Raw genomic sequence first — 22,864 nt, forward strand, 5'->3', positions numbered from 1 at the left:
TGACAAGACCTGGAGCATGAACATTAGGAGCATCTATCCAAGTACGTTCTTCTAGACCGTAGCCCTTCCAGTCAATTAGAAACTGTAGCTTTCCCCTGAAATATTCTAGAATCAACAATTTGATGAACCCCAAATTCTTCTTCACCTTGACTTTAGATGGACACAGAGGCGCTTTAAGAGAGGATGGGGCCTGTGTGCAGGCTCTGATCTGGTCCCCTCCTCTCTGGTGGCGCAGTAGACTCTGGCATTGTGCCAGAGTCTACTATGCATGCACAGGTCTCTGGGAACATGGTGCCCGTGCCGCGTTCCCGGGTCATCTCTACTGCCGGGGAAATGGCCAAGGTCCAACAGAGAGGTCAGTGTCTTTAATTGGGTGCAGGTTGTGCGGTGTGTGGGCCCCCCTAATGAACCCATTATAAATACGCCCCTGGATGGACATGCAGATACAGTTAATGTTCAAGGGTTTGAGTAAAGATATATGAAAGATGTTCAGTATTCAAAGAGAGGGTGATAGCTAATGTTTGCAGGTCACCATATTCAGAACTAAAATAATTTTAAAAGAACCTACAAATCTAGAGGACGAAACGCGTTGGAACTACTGACCTTACCTCCCTACAGTGTGGACTGCTACTAGTTGTCTAACATCAAAGATAAGCACTTTTTATTAATTTTATTGTTTATGTTTTCATATGTCCTTTTTGTTCTGCATAAAATAAAAACCTGAAAAAGTACTGACGTGGTTGCTCTATACTTTGATTTGAAGCCCGCCATCTGATGTACATGGTGAACAACTACTAATGGGACACTACAGGAGCATCTAGGAAACAGCTTACTATGGGGGTTATTCAGACCCGTTAGCAAGCGCTGATCGCTCGCAACTGGGTCGATGTTTCCCCACAGGGCATGCGCACGTCGGAGCCGGCTCCGACGTGCGCATGCGCGAGACCCGGCTAGCGACGGGCGCTCCGTTGCTACGGGTCTCGCACCAAAGGTTTGCCCATTTGAGAGGCAGGCAGGGGGCGTGGCCGGCCAAACGGAGGCATTCCCGACAGAACGCTTGCCATTTGGGGGCAGCCCCACTGACATCAGCAATGATGTCCGTGGGGAGCTTCCTGCTCGATCAGAGCAGGCAGCTCCCTGGGGCTTGCTGTTGACGAGACCCAACCTTAGGGTCTCGTCACAAGTCCCGATGGCCGTGATGGTCTTGACCATCGCGACCATCACCCTGGTCGATTGCAAGAGCTGTGGGTGGTAACCCACAGCCTAGTGATCGACCAGGAGTCGGCACTTAAAAAAGTAAGCGGCCGCCCTCATTCAGAGCAATCGCTTGCAGCAAGCGATCGACTCTGAAGGAGGTCCTATATGCTTGCAAACAAGCGTTTTCCGGTACGCAGCTATTTTTTCCATTATCACGATCATCTGTGAAAAAAGTACTACACTATATTGCCATTCCTTCTTATGGGCTTTTCCTAAGTCCTTTTCCTAAGCCCTCTCTAATGTTTTCAAGTTGACGAACTACTGTTCCTACAACCTTGCCGTGGCACTCTATTTGATTTCACTTATCCTAAAAAGAAACACGTTTTTGACATCAGATAAGCGTGTATAACTCTTTATATTTGGTACGCACATTCTTTGTTTGAGCACTTGCATGAATTTCTACACTATTAGCCGCATGTCTCTTTACCCTCTTATATATATATATATATATATATATAATCAAATTAAGGTGGCACTCCCATTAAATAAAGCACAGTAGCTTGGTGCCCACAATACACTGCACATATATGTTAGAGATAAGCGGTTTTGTTTTCTCATAAACTAAACACACCGAGCTTAGGGGTACAAAGTGAGTCCGAGTCCTGGCTCGGGTCTTCCCGCCAAGTTAAAAAATGAGGCATAACTTAATTTTCCTGGCGTCGGATCTCACGTGTTTTGGATTGCATATAATAGTCCCTCCCCTGTGATCAGGCGCCATTTCACAAATGAGAGTGGAGGCAGAGTGTGTCGGATCTGTGGGCAGTGTACTCAGGGCCTGATTCAGAGCCAGACGCTATTTGCGCTCACTCGTTCAGAAAAAGGGGCCTATTTAAATTGAGTGCTCGCTCTTTGCGGTCTGTTGACGCCTCCATGTCTGAGCGAGCGAACGAAACATGCGCTCGCTATTTTGTAAAGACGCCCCCTGGCCGTTCGCATCATACGTCATCTCCGCTATTTATTAGATTAATCGAGTACATCGAAAGGCGTCTGAACTGCTCGCAGTGCTTGTGGTTGGATTTTCCTACTGCAATCATGCGAACAGTTCAGGCTAAGAGACAACCAAGTGACGTGGCCGATGACGCTGCTTTGTTAATTATGCACACCCTTAAAACGCCCGTTTTGACCATTTGGCACGCCTGTGTTCGGATCTCCACTCCCCGTTTTCAAGCACATTCCCCTGTTACCACCCACAAACGCTTCATCCTGTCACTCAAATTAGCAGGCACTCGCTATTTTGCGAACACACGATTTCCGCACTGACTGGTTGGCGCATGCGCATTACGACCCATACGCATGCGCAGATGTGCGAACATCGCTCGGAGCGAATGAGCGGCCGCTTACGAGCGGCTCTGAATCAGGCCCTAAGTCTAAAACACCATTAGGGGGACATTGGGGCAGAAATAGTTGTAGTTGTTGGAGTAGATAGATGCAGTGGGTGTGGGAAGGGTGATTGTAGACATTGTCAGTGTATGTTTGTTTGTTTGTCACACACACTGCAAACAAATAGGCTACTGTGTGTGGTGCTCTTAATTGTTTGATAAAGTAAACCTTCACTTCATTTTCTCAAGGATACCTATCACTGCAGGATATTGATTATCTGTCCAAAAAATACTTTGCTGTGCCTGAGCTGCACCCCACAAACAACTATTTATTTTGACTCTTTTCCTGTTATTAAAAAAAAAATTGCAAAAAATATAGATTTTTTTTCCTATTGTCTAAAAAAACTCCTGCAATCTTTTCTAATTCAATTAAAAAATATTGTGTAGAAAGAAGTGTGTGTTGAGACGAGTTACACAGCATAAATCACTGTTCTGTATGCGGTGGTATCCCCCATCATCTGGACCTCATAACAATTGTCACAAAGGAGACCTGTTCAGTTGCTTGTGCATAAAAACATGAATGCCAGTTATTGTGTAAAGGAATAATAAAAAATAGCATACTGTGTTTTCCAGTGTCAGCTACTGTGTGCAGTGGTATAGCCCCCCCCCAACATCTGCTCCCCAAACAAATCTCAAGTGGAAAAAAAAAAAATTTTTTTTTTACTGGTGTCAAAAACAAATATTCAGTATTTTAATAAAACTGGATGGTAAAGGTAACAGTCCCTCCTTTCCCTATCTAATTTTTGTATGTTCACTTGGTGTGGTAGCAGTTAAGTTGAATAAAAGTAGCTTTACTCCTGCCCTGGTGTCAAAAATAAAATTAATAATGGATCAGCCTATAGAAGAGCAGGAGCAACCCAGTACTAGTGCTGCAGCTGCTGCCAGTCATAGTACTTCTTCAACATCTACTATAAGTGGTCAAGAGGAAAGACTGTTTAAGAAAGGGAACATGAATCTAAACAATATTTCACAAATAAAAAAAAAAACATCACCACTAACAATAAATGGAAAATTTACCGTCAAAATATGTAAAATTGCTAACATGCCATACACCACACGTAGTGGCAAGGAAAGGTTCAATCCATAGCCTTTGTTTGTGAGTGGTGGCCTGCTTCTGTTGTCTCATGCTCTAGAATGTCAATTGCAGAAGCCGTGGCCAAACACAGTCAGGCATCTTCTATAACCTCACATGCACTCGTTAAAAATCTAGAGGTGTCACATTTAAAACAGTCAAATCAGGGCACAAAAGAACACAAAGGCTGAGAAACAAACTGTGTGTTCAAAAACTTCACAGATCCCTCAGGAGAGTCTAACAGTGTCCACGAGTGCTATGCTCGAGTCATATATTTCTGACACTGTAACAGTAGAGAAACCTCATTCCACAATTTCTGCACCCTCTGCAAATGTGAGGATGAGAAGTAGTAAAAATGATGATGGTAACCTAGAAATTGAGGATGCTACTGTGGAAGTGCAACAGGACGAGGGGGATATTTGTGCATCTGACGCTAATGAGTATGTTGATGATGAATGTCTTTGACAAGAAGTTGATGAAATTCAGAAAGATGAAGTTGTTTGTGTCAAAGTAAAGTCATAAAGTCAGTCACTAGTGGTAGCAGTTCTTGCGTGATAGAAGAAGGACTTTGTCATGCCAGGGCATAAGACCAAAAAAGCCACCTCTTTCATGTGAAATAATTTTTTCCCAAATCCTGACAATATTTCTCATGCCATCTATACCATTTGGGAGGCCAGTCAATCCTGCACCAGTATTGTAAATGTATCGTATCCTCTTCTTATATGATCCTATACTCGAGTATTGCTTAATGTATAAATTGGTGTTATTCCAACAGAATATAGTGAGGCTATTGCAAAGTACTACCCACTACTAGAGAAAATAATATTAACATAAGAAGGAGAAAAGTAAGTAGTTCCAGGTTGCAATCGGACCAAATGAATTAATAAAAGTCAAACACTTTATTGGTATACATTAAACGTTATTAATGAAAATTATTATTATTTTAAAATGTGGTGAAGTATAAACTAAAGAATTGTGAAAAAGAATGACAAATAGTGTAATAAAATTTGTTCTACACAAACTATGGTCATTGTCTTTTTGTTGTTCTTATAATTAATATGAATTCTAATGGCATAGTAATATGCCCCGCCGATAAGGGTTGAGGTATCGTTGTCATGGACACTTGCAAATATCTAGCGGAGATTGATCGACAACTTGCTGACATAAGTACCTATCGATGTCTTTCATTCGATCCTTCTTTGGAATATAAGAAATCCCTGGACCTGATTCTGACTACAGCATTACAGAATAAATTAATTAATTAAAAATTGCTTGACACATTAACAATTGATTTCCCATTGGCACCTGTGATATACACTATTCTTAAGGTCGATAAGCATGCCAGGGATCCGCCGAGCAGACCCATCATCTCTGCCCATGGATCCATGTTGCAACCAATTTCTCAATTTTTAGATTTTTTGTTACAGCCACTGGTTATAAGTCAGCCAACCTTTTTGAAAGATACTTGAATAATATTGGTGATATTCCTGATGGGGCTATCTTATGTATGCTCGACGTATAAAAAATCTGTATACCATCATTCCCCATGATTTGGGTTTGAATTCAATGCGAAGATTTTTACAAGTGAATGATTTACAAGCCCTGGATATAGATGTGTTCCTGGAATTACTGGAGTTTATTTTGAAAAAAAAAAATTTTCTTCACAATAATACATTTTTCTTACAGTGCAGCGGCTGTGCGATGGGGTCCAATGTGGCCCCATCGTACGCAAATGTTTTTATGTTTGAACAAGAGCACCAATTTTTCTTTTTGGATTCCAGTATTTCCAGGCACATTATGCTATATACCAGATATATAGACGACCTGTTCCTTTTATGGACAGGCAGTGAGAGCAAGCTAATAGAGGTCATCGAGGCCATAAATATTCAAGAAAATCCAGTAAAATTCTCATATAGCCATAGTACTTCTGAAGTTAATTATCTTGATGTAAAGGTTAAGATCTGTGAGGGTAGAATTGTAACTGAGGTTTTTCATAAACAAACAGACCGCAACACCCTGCTACATTTTAGCCGTTGCCACCCTCCAGCCTTAAAAAAAGCTCTGCCTAATGCTGGGCATACACGGCAAGATAAAATGTCTGTCAGACCGACAGACATTTTATCTGGCCGACTGCCAGCCGCAGATGTCCGCGGCATACACTGTGAGAGAAATCTCACAGTGTATAGCCCGACATCTGCGCTCCGCCCCCGGGGGAGGAGACATTTTCCTGTTCCTTCCGTAGGAAGGAACACAGGAAATGTCTGTCTGTCGGCCACGCTGGGCATACACTGCCCGATGCGGCCGACAGTTACCGGGTAAATATCGCATCGGACGGGCATGCTGGACAATCCAGCATGCCCGACCGAGCAATATTTAACCCTCGGTCACCCCCCCATGCTACAATTATCGCGGCGATCCGCCGATATCGGGTGGATCATCCCGATAATTGCAGCGTGTATGGCCAGCATAAGCAGTTTAAAGCCACCCTGGCCTCACTTACTTTAGTATAGCTGCAGCTCTTCAAGTTCTTACTTCCAGAGCTGTCTCTGTGTGCAGGGGATGGAGAAGGCCAGATGGGAGGAGCCTGGTGCATAGATAAAGAGTGGTGTAAACCTGCCTATGCTCCCCTAGTATGATTTGTGCCGCTAGTCCCTGTTCCCGACGGTTACTTACAACACCCGGCAACCTTTGCATCATCCAACAGCAGAGGCTTTTGGGAGATGTAGTCCTTGACTCCCTTCCACCTCTGTGCCAGGCTACTTCATATTAGAGTCAGTCAGCCGGAACCTGCTGCTTGTAGTGGCAGCTGCAGCCGGCTATAGTAAATGACGCTGCCGGTTCCCTAGACTAGGCCACGCCCTCTGGTAATAGTGGGTGTGTCTATAATCAGCGGGGCCCACCGGGGATTTCCTGGGCCAATACGACCCTGGCTGTGGATGCCCCTAGGCATTCCAGTCACCCTAGACATTTGCTTAGAATGCCTATGCCTAGGACCGGCTCTGCATACACTCATACAGGCAGGGAGACACATACAGGGAGGGTCACACATACAGACAGGGAAGGTCACACATAAGGCCCTATTTACTACAATCCACATTTAAAATGCAGATTGTAGTGTGATATTTCCGACTGAATTCGCATTGGGAATTCAGGCAATATCACAGGGCTTGTGATGAAGCTCTGTCCCTGTGAATCCCCACCGCAGCCTTATCACTGTATTTAAAAAAAAAAATACAGTGACAAGTTACCGCGCATGCGCTGACTGGCTGGGGAACCGGGGGGAAACTCTTGATAACGCCATCTCCAGGTGGCATTATTATCACAGGGCTTGCCCCGGCATTTTTTCACATTTTATTATTAGTAACTTTGGCCAGATCACATTTCCCATTACAATTATGGGAAATGCGATCTGCTTACTAATAATAATATGTGATAATTAGGGCTGGATGTAGAATTTTACGAATTCTGGGCCTGATTCAGAGCCGGACGCTCTGACAAGAGCGCTCGCTCTGAATCAGGGCCCTCCTACCTAAAATTGGAGCGGCCTCCTGGCCGCTCGCATAGCTGTGGGTGACCACCCACAGCTTATGCTAGCGGCCAAAAAGATGGTCGCGATGGTCAAGACCATCACGACCATTGGGCTTGCGACGAGACCCTGCAGTAGGGTCTCGCTACCGCAAGCCCAGGAGTGCTTTTGGCTCTATCAGAGCCAAAAGCACTCCCATTGACATCACTAATGATGTCAGTGGGGCCGGCCCCAGACGGTAGGCGTTCCTATGGGAACGCCTACGTCTGGGCAGCCACGCCCACCAAAGGGGGCGTACTGTCACTCACCATCGACAGCACGCTCCCTTTGGTGCGAGACCCAAGCCGTCGCTATGCGGGTCTCGCGCATGCGCACGTCGGAGCCGGCTCCCTCCGTCGTGCGCATGCGCACTAGGGCACCATCGACCCGCTTGCGAGCGCTCAGCACTCCCCAGCGGGTCAGAATCAGGCCCTCTATCCAATTGCCCTTTAGTAAATTTAGGTGAGACTAAAATAATGTGAAAAGTGTGTGAAAACATAATTTTCCACTTTATTTTAGTAAAAGTAATGTTAATAAATGAGCCCTTAGAGCTTAGACACATACACACATACAGGCAGGGAGGGTCACACATACAGGCAGGGAGGGTCACACATAGCAGGCTTGCCTACCCTCCCAATTTGGCCGGGAGCCTCCCGATTTTCGGGTGCCGCTCCCGAACCCCCGGAAAGGCAGGCAAGCCTCCCGGATGCCTCCGACCCTCCCGACCTCCCCCCTGAAAAAACTAGATACTCCCGCAGCGGGGGGGGGGGGGGGGGGGGCGGTGACGCGATTTGCGCTGAATTGCGTCATCGTGGCCCCGCCCCCTGCTTCACAATGCCGATAATAGCATTGTGAAGAGGGGGCGGAGCCACGATGACGCGATCGTGCGGTCCCGCTCCCGGCTCCGCCCCAATGCGACACCAAATGGCCGGCCCCGTCCTGGCTCCGCCCCCAATGGCCGCCCCCGCCCCTGCTGAGGCCGACAATCAGCTCCTTCCCGGAAGGCTGGAGCTGATTGTCGGCAAGTATGACACATAGACACATACAGGCAGGGAGGGTCATACATACAGGCAGGGAGGGTCACACATAGACACATACAGGCAGGGAGGGTCACACATACAGGCAGGGAGGGTCACACATAGACACATACAGGCAGGGAGGGTCACACATACAGGTAGGGAGGGTCACACATAGACAGATACAGGCAGGGAGGGTCACACATAGACACATACAGGCAGGGAGGGTCACACATACAGGCAGGGAGGGTCACACATAGACACATACAGGCAGGGAGTGTCACACATAGACACATACAGGCAGGAAGGGTCATAGACATAACTGGGGTACCTCTCTCACCTTTATGTGGACCTGGCAGTTTCTTCCTCCATGTTACAGGATAAACATACGGTAGTGCCTAGGGGGCCCATTTATTAATGATCGCATTTTGCAATGCAATCAGGGCATCCAGTACCGGGACTGCACATGAGCGGCGCCCATTGCCGGCGGAGGGTTCTGGGAGATCCCTCCGCCGGCTGAAATGCATTCCCAATATTGATACATTTGGCAGCATCACATCCCCCATAGAAACCTATGGGGGAGGAGGCTGCGGGCGGCAATGGAGGGATCGCAGCAGGTATCAGAGATACCTGCTGCGGTCCCTCTTTCATACTTCCGGGGGATACTTAATATTTGAGGTAAACCCCCGAAAACAGGTGTTTTCTGGGAATTTACCTCAAATTAACTTTAATAAATGGGCCCCTTAATGTCCTTCACAGAGAAGACCCTGACGTCATCAGCCACTGTCCAACATCATTCCCTACCATCCACATGGACATAGAGGGGGAATATAATCTTGTGGTGAGCATAATGAAAAAACTCTGCCCAAAGAGTGGTGAGCAAAGCAAGCATGCAAGGGGACAAGTTTATTCTTTAGGGACTTTATGGGCATGGAACCGCACTTTTGCCCTCACTGCATGTCACTTCCAGGTCCTTAGCTCGAAGGAAAAAAAATAAGCTCTACTACCGTGTTTCCCCGATAATAAGACCTACCCCGAAAATAAGACCTACCCTTAATTTTGTAACCCGGTCCAAATTATGATTTTCCTCACTGAACAATTTATCAAAATCTCTATGTACTATCACCGTTTGAACAAAAACCGGAAGTTGCGGGATGACGCACTTCCGGTATACACGCTGAAGCACATGGACCTCAAACCGGAAGTTGACGGCCGCGCACTTCTGGTTCGCGGCATTTTCGTCATTTTTTTCACTTAGCTGGGGTATAAAGGAAGATAGGAAGCATGCTGAAGATCTACACCTTGACAAAGAGCCCCACAGTTGCTCGAAACGCGTTGGTGGATCCTGCATGCTGTACCTTCATTTGGACCAACTTGGGAGACGATCCTGCCTTTCTGGATGAAATCTTGTGGAGCCTATACAGGGTAATCCGGATGTACCCTGTATTTTAACAACATCCTGTGGCTCCATATTCTCTGCTGGGTAGGATCCTGTCTTTCATTTCATGTTTATCTAAACCAGCACTATTATTCAGGACTATGTTTTAACACCCAGGACTACATAGCACTTTATTATCTGAGGATTTTATATGTTTTATGCTGTTTATGTCTAAAATAAAATGCCTATAATTTTATTTTAACATTTTTTCAAGTATATTTGAGCGCCAAGAAATTATCACTACTGTCTGATTTTTACTCCGAAAATAAGACCTACCTGAACTCATTTTGAGCTGGGAACGCTGCAGAGACCAGCGTTCCCAGTCATGCAGTGTGCGGGTGACGTCATGACGTCACCCGCGCGCTGAGGATCCTGTGCGGCCGCGCCTGCTGGATCATATTAGATCCAGTCAGCGCGCAGGTGAGAGCGACATCCCGGACGGCGGCAAGTCAGGTAAGTGCACTGCAATAAGGGACACTGCTACAGTGGGGGGCCTGCATAAGCGCCACTTCTACAAAGGGGCCTGCAAGGGGGGACAGGCATAAGCGGCACTTCTACAAGGGGGCCTGCAAGGGGGGGGCATGTATAAGGGGCACTTCTACAAGTGGCCTGCAAGGGGGTGGCCTGCATAAGGGGCACTTCTGCAAGGGGGGCCTGCATAAGGGGCACTGCTGTCAATATTAATTAATATAAGACCTACCCCGAAAATAAGCCCTATGGTGTTTTTTTAACAAAAAAAAAAATAAGACAGTGTCTTATTATCGGGGAAACACGGTATAAACATACCCCTGATGTCGACATTCTGCTGTAGCCCCACCCACTGCTGGGGTTAGATGAGCATGTGCTAAGCTGAATAGCCGGCGGTGCAGCTGGTCAGCTGTGCTGCCCGCAAACTAATAATGCATAACTGCAGCAGCCAGGAACCCCCCCCCTCTCTCTGAGATGTGTATCAGCCCCGACCTCCTCTTCCTGTTCCTGCTCCTCTCAGGCTCGCATGAAGTTGAACTGTCTCTGGGCAACCTGTGTCTGTGCTTCCTTCACTCATCACACTGTCCTGGCTCCCTGCTGCTGCTCTGTACTGGAAGAAATGCAGGTACCATGGGGGTTTGTGTATACAGAGGGGTAGTATAGGGGGCTGTGTATTCTGAGAGTTAGTATGGGGGACTTTGTATACTGAGGGGTAGTATGGGGGGGCTGTATACTGAGTGGTAGTATTGGGGCTGTGCATACAGAGGGTAGTATGGGGGGGGCTATGTACACTGATGGTTAGTATGGGGGGGCTGCATATTCCTAGGGGTAGTATGGGGACTGTGTATACTGAGGGGGTAGTATGGGGACTGTGTTTACTCAGGGGGTAGTATGGGGGCTGTGTATTCATAGGGGTCGTATGGGGGCTGTGTATACTGAGTGAGAGGTAGTACTACAATGTAATATGGGGGTTGCTGTGTGTACTGAGGGGTAGTATGGGGGGGCTGTGTATACTACAATGTAATATGGGGGTTGCTGTGTGTACTGAGGGGTAGTATAGGAGGGCTGTGTATACTACAATGTAATATGGGGGTTGCCGTGTGTACTGAGGGGCAGTATAGGAGGGCTGTGTATACTACAATGTAATATGGGGGTTGCTGTGTGTACTGAGGGGTAGTATAGAAGGGCTGTGTATACTACAATGTAATATGGGGGTTGCTGTGTGTACTGAGGGGTAGTATAGGAGGGCTGTGTATATTACAATGTAATATGGGGGTTGCTGTGTGTACTGAGGGGTAGTATAGGAGGGCTGTGTATACTACAATGTAATATGGGGGTTGCTGTGTGTACTGAGGGGTAGTATAGGAGGGCTGTATATACTACAATGTAATATGGGGGTTGCTGTGTGTACTGAGGAGTAGTATGGTGTGGCTGTGTATACTACAATGTAATATGGGAGTTGCTGTGTGTACTGAGGGGTAGTATAGGAGGGCTGTGTATATTACAATATAATATGGGGTTACTGTGTGTACTAAGGGGTAGTATAAGAGGGCTGTATATACTACAATGTAATATGGGGTTGCTGTGTGTACTGAGGGGTAGTATAGGAGGGCTGTGTATATTACAATGTAATATGGGGTTGCTGTGTGTACTGATGGGTAGTATAGGAGGGCTGTATATACTACAATGTAATATTGGGTTGCTGTGTGTACTGAGCTGTAGTATAGGAGGGCTGTATATACTACAATGTAATATGGGGTTTCTGTGTGTACTGAGCTGTAGTATAGGAGGGCTGTATATACTACAATGTAATATGGGGTTGCTGTGTGTACTGAGGGGTAGTATAGGAGGGCTGTGTTACAATATAATATGGGGGTTGCTGTGTGTACTGAGGGGTAGTATGGGGGGGCTGTGTATACTACAATGTAATATGGGGTCGCTGTGTGTGTACTAAGGGGCAGTATAGGAAGGCTGTGTATATTATAATGTAATATGGGGGTTGCTGTGTGTGTACTAAGGGGTAGTATAGGAAGGCTGTGTATACTATAATGTAATATGGGGGTTGCTGTGTGTACTGAGGGGTAGTATAGGAGGAATGTGTATACTACAATGTAATATGGCGTTGCTGTGTGTACTGAGCTGTAGTATAGGAGGGCTGTGTATACTACAATGTAGTAAGGGGTTGCTGTGTGTTCTAAGGGGTATACTACAATGTAATATGGGGTTGCTGTGTGTACTGAGCTGTAGTATAGGAGGGCTGTGTATACTACAATGTAATATGGGGTTGCTGTGTGTACTGAGTGGTAGTATAGGAGGGCTGTGTACAGGGCCGGATTAAGGGGGGGCCCACCACTAGAGCACGGCACGCTGACAGTGACAGAACAATTTCCCCTGCTAGTGTGGCCGGTGTGGGGGCGGAGCCAAAACAAGCCCCGCCCCCATATGACCCGCAAATCGTGTGCATTTTGGCGCAAGGGGGCGGAGCCTAATGAAGGGAACCACAGCTGCATAAAATGTAAGTGTGTTTACTATTTTATTGTTTATATATGTGTATATATGTGTGTGTTTGTGTGTGTAGATGTGTGTATTTATGTGTATATATGTGTGTGTATGTGTTTGTGTATATATGTGTGGGTGGTATTGTATATACAGAATGTGTTTGTACACTGTGTGTGTATGTGTTGTTGTATATACAGTATGGTGTTTGTGTATACTGTGTATATATGTGTTTGTGTATATTTGTGTTATTGTATATACAGTATGTTTGTGTGTGTGTAAACTGTGCGTGTGTGTATGTATATATACATATATATATATATATATATATATATATGTGTGTATGTGTTATTGTATATACAGTGTGCTAGTGTGTGTATAATGTATATGTGTTAGTGTGTATTAGTTTGTGTGTGTATACTGTATATGTGTGTGTGTTAGTGTGTAAGTTTTATATAAAATATGTTTGCTACATATATATTATATGTGTGTGTGCATGTTTAATGTGTGGTGGGGAAGGAGGGTAGGCTCCATGTGGCTTGGTGGGGGCCCTCACAACTTAGTTGCCCCAGGGCCCCCACAAGCCTTAATCCAGCCCTGGCTGTGTATACTACAATGTAATATGGGGTTGTTGTGTGTACTGAGGGGTAGTATAGGAGGGCTGTGTTCACTACAATGTAATATGGGGGTTGCTGTGTCTACTAAGCGGTAGTATAGGAGGGCAGTGTATACTACAATGTAATATGGGGGTTGCTGTGTGTACTGAGGAGTAGTATGGGGGTCTGTGTATACTGCATTGTAATATGTAACCGACAGTGGTTGCAGTGAGGCCTTAGTTGCAGGGTGATTGATAGACGGGGCACTTGTGGGAGGTAACGGGGGATGGCGAGTAAGCCTAGGCATGTTGTGACTGTTTGGGGGATGTGTCTCGGCTATTTTCTATTTATTGCACCTCTGAACGTTTTCAAAATCCGCAGAAGGGATTGGCATTATATAACTATACATGTTATATAGCAAACACCACTATGGCATAATATATAACACTATGGGCCTTATTCTGAGTCAAACAGTGGAGTGATGTTTTCATCTGCTGTGTCTGAGTTGCACCGCACACACATACTGTTGGTGTTCATACAGAGTCGCAGTACATATTTAGTGTATTATAAATGTGCTGGGCATTCCTGGGAGGTTACAGGGGATTGGCTAGCCAGATGGAGCATAGTATGGAGTTGGACATGTATTTGCAGTGACACGTGCGGGTTGCTGAAAGTGGTTGCGTATAGAGATGCTGAATCACTCACATTGGAGGCTAAACTCAGATGGATAATCTGCACCTTGCAGCATAGGGCTTAAGTTTCAATGGTGCAACCGATGGTGGAGTATAAATACGCATAAAGCATGATTGCAGCGTCTGTAGAGTCTGATAGTGGGCACCACAGTCCTTGCACATTGGAATGTACACCAGGGAAGAGCATTGTAGTATCATTAGCATAAAGTCCCAGGAGCAAATACAGAAAAAGGCACCAGGAAGGCCACAACTGCCTCCGACTCAGAATCAGGCCCTATGAGAAGGCAGTATCCCGCCCCCTCCACAGACCCCACCCCCTCAATAGACCCTTCCCCTTGAGGGCTGCTTTCAATAATTTCCTGGGCTGGTTTTCCATCCCAGTCCGCCCCTGATGTAAGGTAGGTATGTTTGTATCACAGTTGCCTACTCTCCCTGATTGCACATTACCCACTATATGAAGCTCTTAAAACTTTAAAACGTGCTCATAGGTGCTGCTTTCATAATCTTCCTGAAATGCTTTTTCAAAAGTAGGCAAGTATGGTATGGTATGGTATGGTATGTATGTATGTATGTATATATGGGGTATTTATCTATGGGATGCCTTATGAAACATAATTGATCACTTTGTGTATAAATAAGTCTCTGTGTATGGGGTATGAGAGAAGGCCCTGCGCTATGTCCTGTCTTCTTGTAAAAAAAAAAGTCATAAATTAAATAGTCATATAATAAATTCTCTTAATGCATCTCATACATTGGACGCCCTTTAACTACTTAACTGACAAATATTTTTTTTTCAAAAAAAACGCTCCAAAATTGTAGGTTTTTTTTTTTTTTATGAGTGCATTAGGTGAGGAACATCCATTTTAGCTTAACCAAAATGGTTTCATAAAAAAATAATAATAATAAAAAAAAAAATTTCTTTAAGATTTATTTGAAAAACTGATTTTTAATTTTTTTTTAATCTTTTTTTTTAACATCGGAAACATCATGACCATTGCTACGTTCAATTTGAGTCTGGATACAGGAACCAGGTATGTCAGGGGCGTGAGGGGGGCGGTTAACTTACTTTTCCCCATTGGCTGCTCAGTTCTGCAGGTGCTGGGTGGGGGTCCTGCTTTGCGGACTGATCAGCAGTGATCGGCAGCACAGCAGACAGAGGAGGAGAGGGTGCTGACAAGCAGAGGGACCGGAAGGTCCCTCTGAAAACAGCAACTGCGGGAAGATTCTCTTACTGCAGCCGCCCTCATGTTTATCTGATTGGACAAAATTTTACATCCAGAACAGATAAAGAACTGCCTGGTGTGGTCAGAAACTTACGACCATGCCAGGCAAGTGGTTAATATTGTCGTATATGGAAAATTAGGACATTGGGCATACACCATACTAGGCCTTAGAAATCATCCATCTAATATCAGTAATATCGCCCTCCTCCCCGTCTCATACCCCCCCAGGAGTGATGGGGATAGATAGGGAGATAGGGAATGAGGACCAGATATACTAAGCTCTGAAAACTGATAAACTGGAGAGTGATAAACCACCAGCCAATCAGCTCCCAACTGTCATATTTTCAAACAGCCTGTAACATTTGGGAGCTGAGTGGCTTATGACATCACAGACCTGTGATATGAGACAGTGATGGGGACCTGTGGCCTCACTCTCAGATTAGTGAGGGATAGCGACAGAGTGATTGGAAAATGCGCGTTGTTATTTGCTTGATTTGCCTATTCGGCATATTATCGCAAGGTAAGTAACAATTTTTATATGAATTATTTTAGTAAAGGGTTCTAAATCAATTTATTTAGAATTATTATTTATCAAGTGCAAAGAGCCCTTTTACCTTCATAAACAGCTCCTCCTGTCACACAAAGGGCTCTTTGCTTTCTATTTATGTAATTATTAAAGTGGTGAAAGAAAATGTTATAAAATTAAGTAAAAAATTAAACTATTTAAGATATTTATTATACATATTGTTGATTATGGGCCTTAACTAAGTCAATCTGAAAGGCAATTTGACATCAGAACTTGACTTGAGACTGTGGGGGTGATTCAGTTTAGGATGGAATTGCAAAGCTGCACGCACGCCATCACACCTCCTGCATACATCAATGGTCCGACCTGCGTCCACGGACGCAGCATCAGATTATCAGCGTACATTACTCGCTGGCCGGCTAAGTGAGGGAAAGAGGCCATTAAATCTCCCATCAGCCAACGCAGATCCTGGCCTCTTCCCTCATCCCCAACTGCGGCGGCCTGCCTCCAATTTGGGAAACGGAGTTCATTGCTGCCCCCAAATGGCACCAGACTGTAAATTACTGCCGCTCTGTGTGTGGACAATCAGGGCCCGTACTGCACATGAGGGGCCCATACTGCAAAAGCCCTGTGTTGATTAGGGGGCAGAGACCTGACCTGGCTTGGAAGGGTCACAGCAGGAGCTGAGTGGCTGGTAGTTATCACTCTCCAATTTATCACTTTCCAGAGCTTAGTACATCTCCCCCACAGCCTGTAAATTGACAGGTAGGAGCTGATTGGTTGGTACTTTATCTCCATCCACTTTAACTTTCTCCAAGGCTTTGTACATGGACCCTTATGTCCCTGTGTCTGTTATTTCTATACTTTATTTTAACAATTTCCTTTTTTTTTAAATAATGTGACTGAACGCCTAAATATTGGTGTTAGACGATGTTACAATTCAATATATTTTTTGTCTGCAGACACAACCCCGGAAATGCCGGCATACATGAAATTACATGGTGAGTTTTTTTATTTATCAAATACGTTTTTCCAATCTCTATAAAGAAACATATTGATTGCTGATAATAATGATGTCATCGCATTGGCAGGTACCTCCCACCAGTGTTACAGGAAAAAAGTGAGGGGGCGGTGATAGAGAGAGACAGTGTAGGGAGGGAGAGGGAGGAAAGGGGGACAGAAAAAAAAATAAAAAATTATATATACACACAAAGCCAGACTACATCGGGCATTACAGCTAGTTTGTTATATATAGAACTAAAACAGTTTACAATTATGTCTCACAAATTGTTCCAGGAAAATTGGCACTTGCTAAATTACATTTATCCTACATTTCTTATTTTGTGTTATTGTGGTGGGCAGCACTATGATTGCCACAGTGGTCAGCATTGCTGTTAAAAAGGAGGGACCGTGGCAGATATGGAGAAATCTGCTGCGGTTCCTCCTTCATACGTACAGGTGATACTTAATACGTATTTGTGTTTAGCCCCTGAAAACGGGGATTTTCTGCAACTGTATTTGATAAATAGGCCGCTCTGTGTGGTAGATGTTTCGTCAGAGATGCCAACATTCTGGCTGCCCCTTCCGGGTGGGGGAAGCCACATCGGTGAAATCAGGGGGCTTGACCGGCAGTTGTGGGGGGCGTGGGCACGCAATTGCATCATCTTGGCCCCACCCCCGCTACACAATGCCGATAATCCCGGCATTGTGAAGCAGGGGGCGGGCCATAATTATGCAATTCAGCGGAAATTCTAATGTAATCGCGGGGGGGACCGGAGGGGTCGGCACCTTCCAGGGAGGCCAGGAGCGGCACCCGATTTTCAGGAGGCTCCCAACCAAATCGGGAGGGTAGGCAAGTATGTGTTTCGTGTGTTTGGGATATGGTAGGGATTTAGGGCCTGATTCAGACCCACTCGCGAGCGGCTGTCCGCTCGCAAGTGGGTCGATGTTCTGCACTGAGCATGCGCACGACGGAGGGAGCTCCGTCGTGCGCATGCGCCAGACGCGACGAGCAAAGGACTTTCCTTCGCTCGTTGTGTCTGATCAAAGGGGGCGTGCTGTCGATGTTGATTGACAGCACGCCCCCTTTGGTGGGCGTGCCGGGGGCGTGCCTCCCTGCCGGGGGCGTTCCTTAGGGAACGCCTACCGTCAGAAGCCGGCCCACTGACATCACTAGTGATGTCAGTGGGAGTGATTTTGGCTCTGATAGAGCCAAAATCACTCCGGGCCTTGCGGTTGAAAACCTCAACCGCAGGCTCCGGCTCGCAGTTTCGATGGTCGCGATGGTCAAGAGATGGTCCAGGAGGACGCTCCATAGTTATGGAGGATGGCCCTCATTCAGAGCGTGCGCTCTGCTCAGAGCGTACGGCTCTGAATGAGGGCCTTAGTCAGAAGTATAGTTCCCTAGCCCAATTCTGGACATTTGAGTCATGTATCTAGCCCGATGCTGGATACATGACTTAATAGTGTTTGTAATCAATTTCTTTTTCCTTGCAGAGAAGTATACCAGCCCGGAGATATATGAGACTTATCTCATGCAGGAGATGGAGATGGGAGAAAAGGGTAAGTATATATTTGTTAGACATGTTTATAATATAAATAACACAGATAGTCCCTGGCTTGCATGGCAAACATTTGTGCATGTAGATCATTTCAGTTATGTATATACAAGTGGGTGTTATTTTCTTATTATGTCTCTGTACATTGATGGCATTGTACTATGTGAGTGTATTATGTGTAGTGTAGTGTAGTATAGTGCAGTGTAGTGTAGTGTAGTGCAGTGTAGTGTAGTGTAGTGCAGTGTAGTGTAGTGCAGTGTAAAGCGAGAGATGACAAAGACTTGTGCACACAGCAGTAATGGGGGACAGAGAAGCAATTGTTAAGCACAAGTTGCACCTTCTGCGGCTGCCCACACCCCCTCCAACACCGTGGTATCACAATGGTGCCGTGTGTCCTCTATTTGTCCCCAGATATCAGTCACCATACACCAGTGATGGGTAACAGGTGATAGTGACATACAGAGTAAGCAGATATCAGCCTGTGGTCTGGGCTCTTGTGGCCTTTCCACAAAATCTGGGCCTGATGGGGGGCAGGAAGACAGTGTAACAGAATGGAGGGGGGGCATGGAGAAGGGGAGGGTGATAAATGTCACATGGTAACAGAAAGTAACGAGTTGGGGAGATGGGCACAGGTGAGGCAAAGGGCAGGGTGACTTGGGGGAACAAGGGGCAGGCAGAGATGAAGCAAAGGGACAGAAGAGATGAGGAAAGCAACAGATGTATTGCAGGGAAGGCAAAGGGTGGAGTAAGTGAGAGGTAAAGATCAGGCATGAAGACAACAGGTAGATCAGATCTAAGAGATATTCAACATGGAGGCAGTGGCTGACGTAATGAGTGGTGGGTCCAGGTGCAACAATATTCTATGCCGCCACCTCCCCCCGCCCTCCATGCAAATTAGGGAATTTTTGCACGTGATGAAGATGTGTGCCCACAAAAAAGGGGTGTGATCTCATGGGGAAGAGGTGTGGCCTCACAGCACACAGGATATCATTAGTGCCATTTAATGCAGAGAGCATCGCAGTGACCGCCATATAATACAGAGATAATCGGTACCTGTCATATAATGCAGAGAACATCGCAGTGAGCATTATATAGTGCAGGAAGCTTCCCAGTGACCACCATATAATGCAGATACAGAACGTCACAGCGACACCATGTAATGCAGAGAACATTGCAGTAACCGCCATATGTTACAGAGAACTTCATAATGCCCGCCATATAATGCAGAGAGTGTTGCAGGGACTGCTATATCATGCAGAGAGTATCGCAGTGACTGCCATATAATGCATAATCTATTACAGTGCCCATCACTCATGCGCATGACATAAAAGTACATTGCTGGCAGCGATAGGCTGCCAGCAGGTGAGTGGAGGACCCCGCCGACAAGGAGGACGTAGCTGGACCTCCCGGAGGGGTCAGTAATGATGAATACCAGTGGTATATTCGTATTACTGCAATACTTACCAAAATATGCCGCTGGTATTTAGGTTTGTTAATAAATGGGGCCCTATTGCCGGATACACACAAGACGATATATTGTCCGATCCAGCGGATCGGATGACGCATCGCCTACATCGGGCAGTATTTACCCGCTATTTCGCTAATGATGCATGCTCCCGTGCGTCATCGCCCTTCATAAATGCTTGCAAGTCCGATGGGCGATATCGTCAGTGGGGGCCATGCTATAGAATGCAGCATGGCCTCCGTTGTCACAACTGGGACCTGCCACCTACGGTATCGTGCTGGGTACACATCGGCTAATACTATAATAATAATACCCAGCATAAGTTTCAAGTCGGGAATGTATAGGAATTAGACAGAGTATGTAGAACTGAATCTGGGTACACACTAAACGATATATCGTGTGATATATCATTCTGACACAGATCAGTGCATACGCCCGATGGTTTATCGATGGTCATTCATCACATTGTGCTATCTGCTGTTCATATGATGTTATATATAGCATGATGTTACATGAGGCATGTAACAACGCATTGCGGGATTGTGCAGAGTGTATGGCGCGTGCAATGTATTGTTACATTGCAATGTACAATCATTGGTCCTGTGTACCCAGCTTTAGAATGGAGTAACTCTATAGTAGAGTGACAGCTAGAGCATACTAAAGGGAGGGGTCTTCTCTTCTCCACCGGCCAGATCGCCTCTCCTTATTTATGGCCCGCGGCCACCAGCGGCATAGTGTAATGAGTCAGTGTGACTCTTTATTAGTTCTGCTCTCTGATAATGCCACCGGCTGTGGGCCCTTTCTTAGCTACGGGTCCTGATGCAATACATCGGCTATACCACCGGTACTTCCGGCCCTGCATGGAGGCAGAGGTGACTGAGAGCCTCATAACTCTGTGATGTACGGATAATACAATTTCCTGTTTATCCCTGATGTCCCTATACCCTGAGATACATAAATAATTATTCTGGTGTAATACTAATGCCATTTTCCTCATTAATAAGAACATATGTATATATTTCTGTTTATTTTTAAAGGACCTGGCATATTTCACCACATAAAGCAGCACATGAAGACCTTGTGGCTCCTGGTAATTAATTGTTCTATGTATTGTCCAATCGTCCTGATAGAAAAGCCTCAATTAATGGTCTTAATGGCTTAAATTACTCTATTTCTCTGTTATAGTTAGTGAGAGTGCCAGCACGCTGTATAGTTAGTGAGAGTGCCGGCACGCTGTATAGTTAGTGAGAGTGCCGGCACGCTGTATAGTTAGTGAGAGTGCCGGCACGCTGTATAGTTAGTGAGAGTGCCGGGACACGCTGTATAGTTAGTGAGAGTGCCGGGACACGCTGTATAGTTAGTGAGAGTGCCGGGACACGCTGTATAGTTAGTGAGAGTGCCGGGACACGCTGTATAGTTAGTGAGAGTGCCGGCACGCTGTATAGTTAGTGAGAGTGCCGGCACGCTGTATAGTTAGTGAGAGTGCCGGCACGCTGTATAGTTAGTGAGAGTGCCGGCACGCTGTATAGTTAGTGAGAGTGCCGGCACATGATAGTGAAGAAGGAAAAGGGATATATATACGAAGTTGAATTCCCCTTGTGACTCTTCCTCACTCTTTGGTTAAATGTAGTTTTCTGCTTATTCCTTCTCCTCTGCCAGGCATACAACCCAGCCATGCCCTGTATATCCCAGCAGATATGGTACCCAGACCGGTATGGGGCCATCATGTGCGGTCTCCAGCTGCTGCACACCCTCCTCACCCACCTGCTATTCTAGGTGTAGCTGGAGGCCAGTGCTTATGACATCAGGTCTGTATAACATACTATATGAACATACCACTGTTACTGCCATGTGTGTTATACTTGGTAATGGGAAGTGTATGTGTTAATATCAATTTTAAGTTTTATGTCAAATAAGTATATTTTCCAAACACATTTTATTGTATTCTGGTTCTGATTCAGAGATGTGTGATGAGGTCATTGCAGCTGCGATTCCGTACACAACTGTTGTGCGAAAATATACAAATGTCGCAGACGCCCAGTAATGTATTCAGACGCTCCCCTACGGCTTTACAAATCCAAGCATCTGCATACACAGAAGCAGATCTTTTGAATATCGATCTTCTGAGTCATCCTGTGGTTGCGCAGAATGGGCGTGCTCCGTAAGACGCCGGAGACCTTCTTCCATACATGATCGCAGACGCAGGATATGACACACACATGCCTGCGTTTTTTGCCGACCCTCCCCGTTACCTGCCATAAAGTAGGAGTATCAACCAATCAGCTTCTTACTGTCACTTTACAGGCTGTGTTTGAAAAATGACAATAAGGAGCTGAGTGGTTGGTACTTGATTTCTCTCTCCATGCTTAGTACATCTACCCCTTATTGCTTTAGATTAGGGATGGGCAATAAGCAGCCCCCAGATGTTGTAAAACTACTCATCCCAGCATACCTTGCAACGGTTTTGCTATATGGCTATGCTAAAACTGTTGCAAGGCATGCTGGGATTTGTAGTTCAACAACACCTGGAGGGACGCTTATTGCCCACCCCTGCTAGATTCATCTATTGACATATAGAACAACAGTGTTATTGGAGAATTAGCAGCGTCACATTAGAAGGGGAGTGTGTGACGCATCTGGAGAATTATATTACTACATTGTGGTAGGTGCGCATTCACAGTTTGGGGAAAGTGGGCACTAAGACCTAGCACCTTATTGGGACTAATATGCTGCACCATCCTTGCTCCCCCATGTAAGATGCCATATTGTTGAAAACACGACACCAAAAATGAAAAATAATCATGTATTATATTCCACATGCCGTCAGGGGCCACAGTGGAGGATGCAGCTCTGGCAACATCTTATGAAGCTGAACATCGACAACGCGGCTGGTGACTGCAGCAGACGCTGCGGGACAGCGTGATCTTGCGAGACTGTGGTACCCGGAAGACCAGTAGAACACCAGTGACTCCCGAGCAGGTTCTGGGCCTGCTCCAGAGTGTGGACGCACTACGGTCAGCCCTTAGCATTAGGGACAGAATCAGGAGTGCAAGACAACAACACCAAGAGGGGAACGCACAGCAAGACACAGATGGAAGGCACGGGACGCCGCC

At 45.8% G+C, this 22,864-nt stretch overlaps 1 protein-coding gene across 1 annotated transcript; it reads left to right on the forward strand.

Annotated features, from left to right (window-relative positions):
• Positions 1-288: 288 nt before the first annotated feature.
• On the forward strand, positions 289-21,527 carry LOC148525184 (uncharacterized). Its single transcript, XM_088471135.1, has 6 exons — positions 289-355; positions 5,552-5,677; positions 16,691-16,729; positions 18,225-18,290; positions 20,789-20,841; positions 21,411-21,527. The coding sequence occupies exons 1-6, from the start codon at positions 289-291 to the stop codon at positions 21,525-21,527; spliced, it is 468 nt and encodes a 155-aa protein (XP_088327261.1).
• Positions 21,528-22,864: the final 1,337 nt, after the last annotated feature.

The sequence above is a fragment of the Taudactylus pleione genome, unplaced genomic scaffold (assembly GCF_031769625.1).
Source record: "Taudactylus pleione unplaced genomic scaffold, aTauple2 ptg000110l, whole genome shotgun sequence".
Taxonomy (NCBI): Eukaryota; Metazoa; Chordata; class Amphibia; order Anura; family Myobatrachidae; genus Taudactylus; species Taudactylus pleione.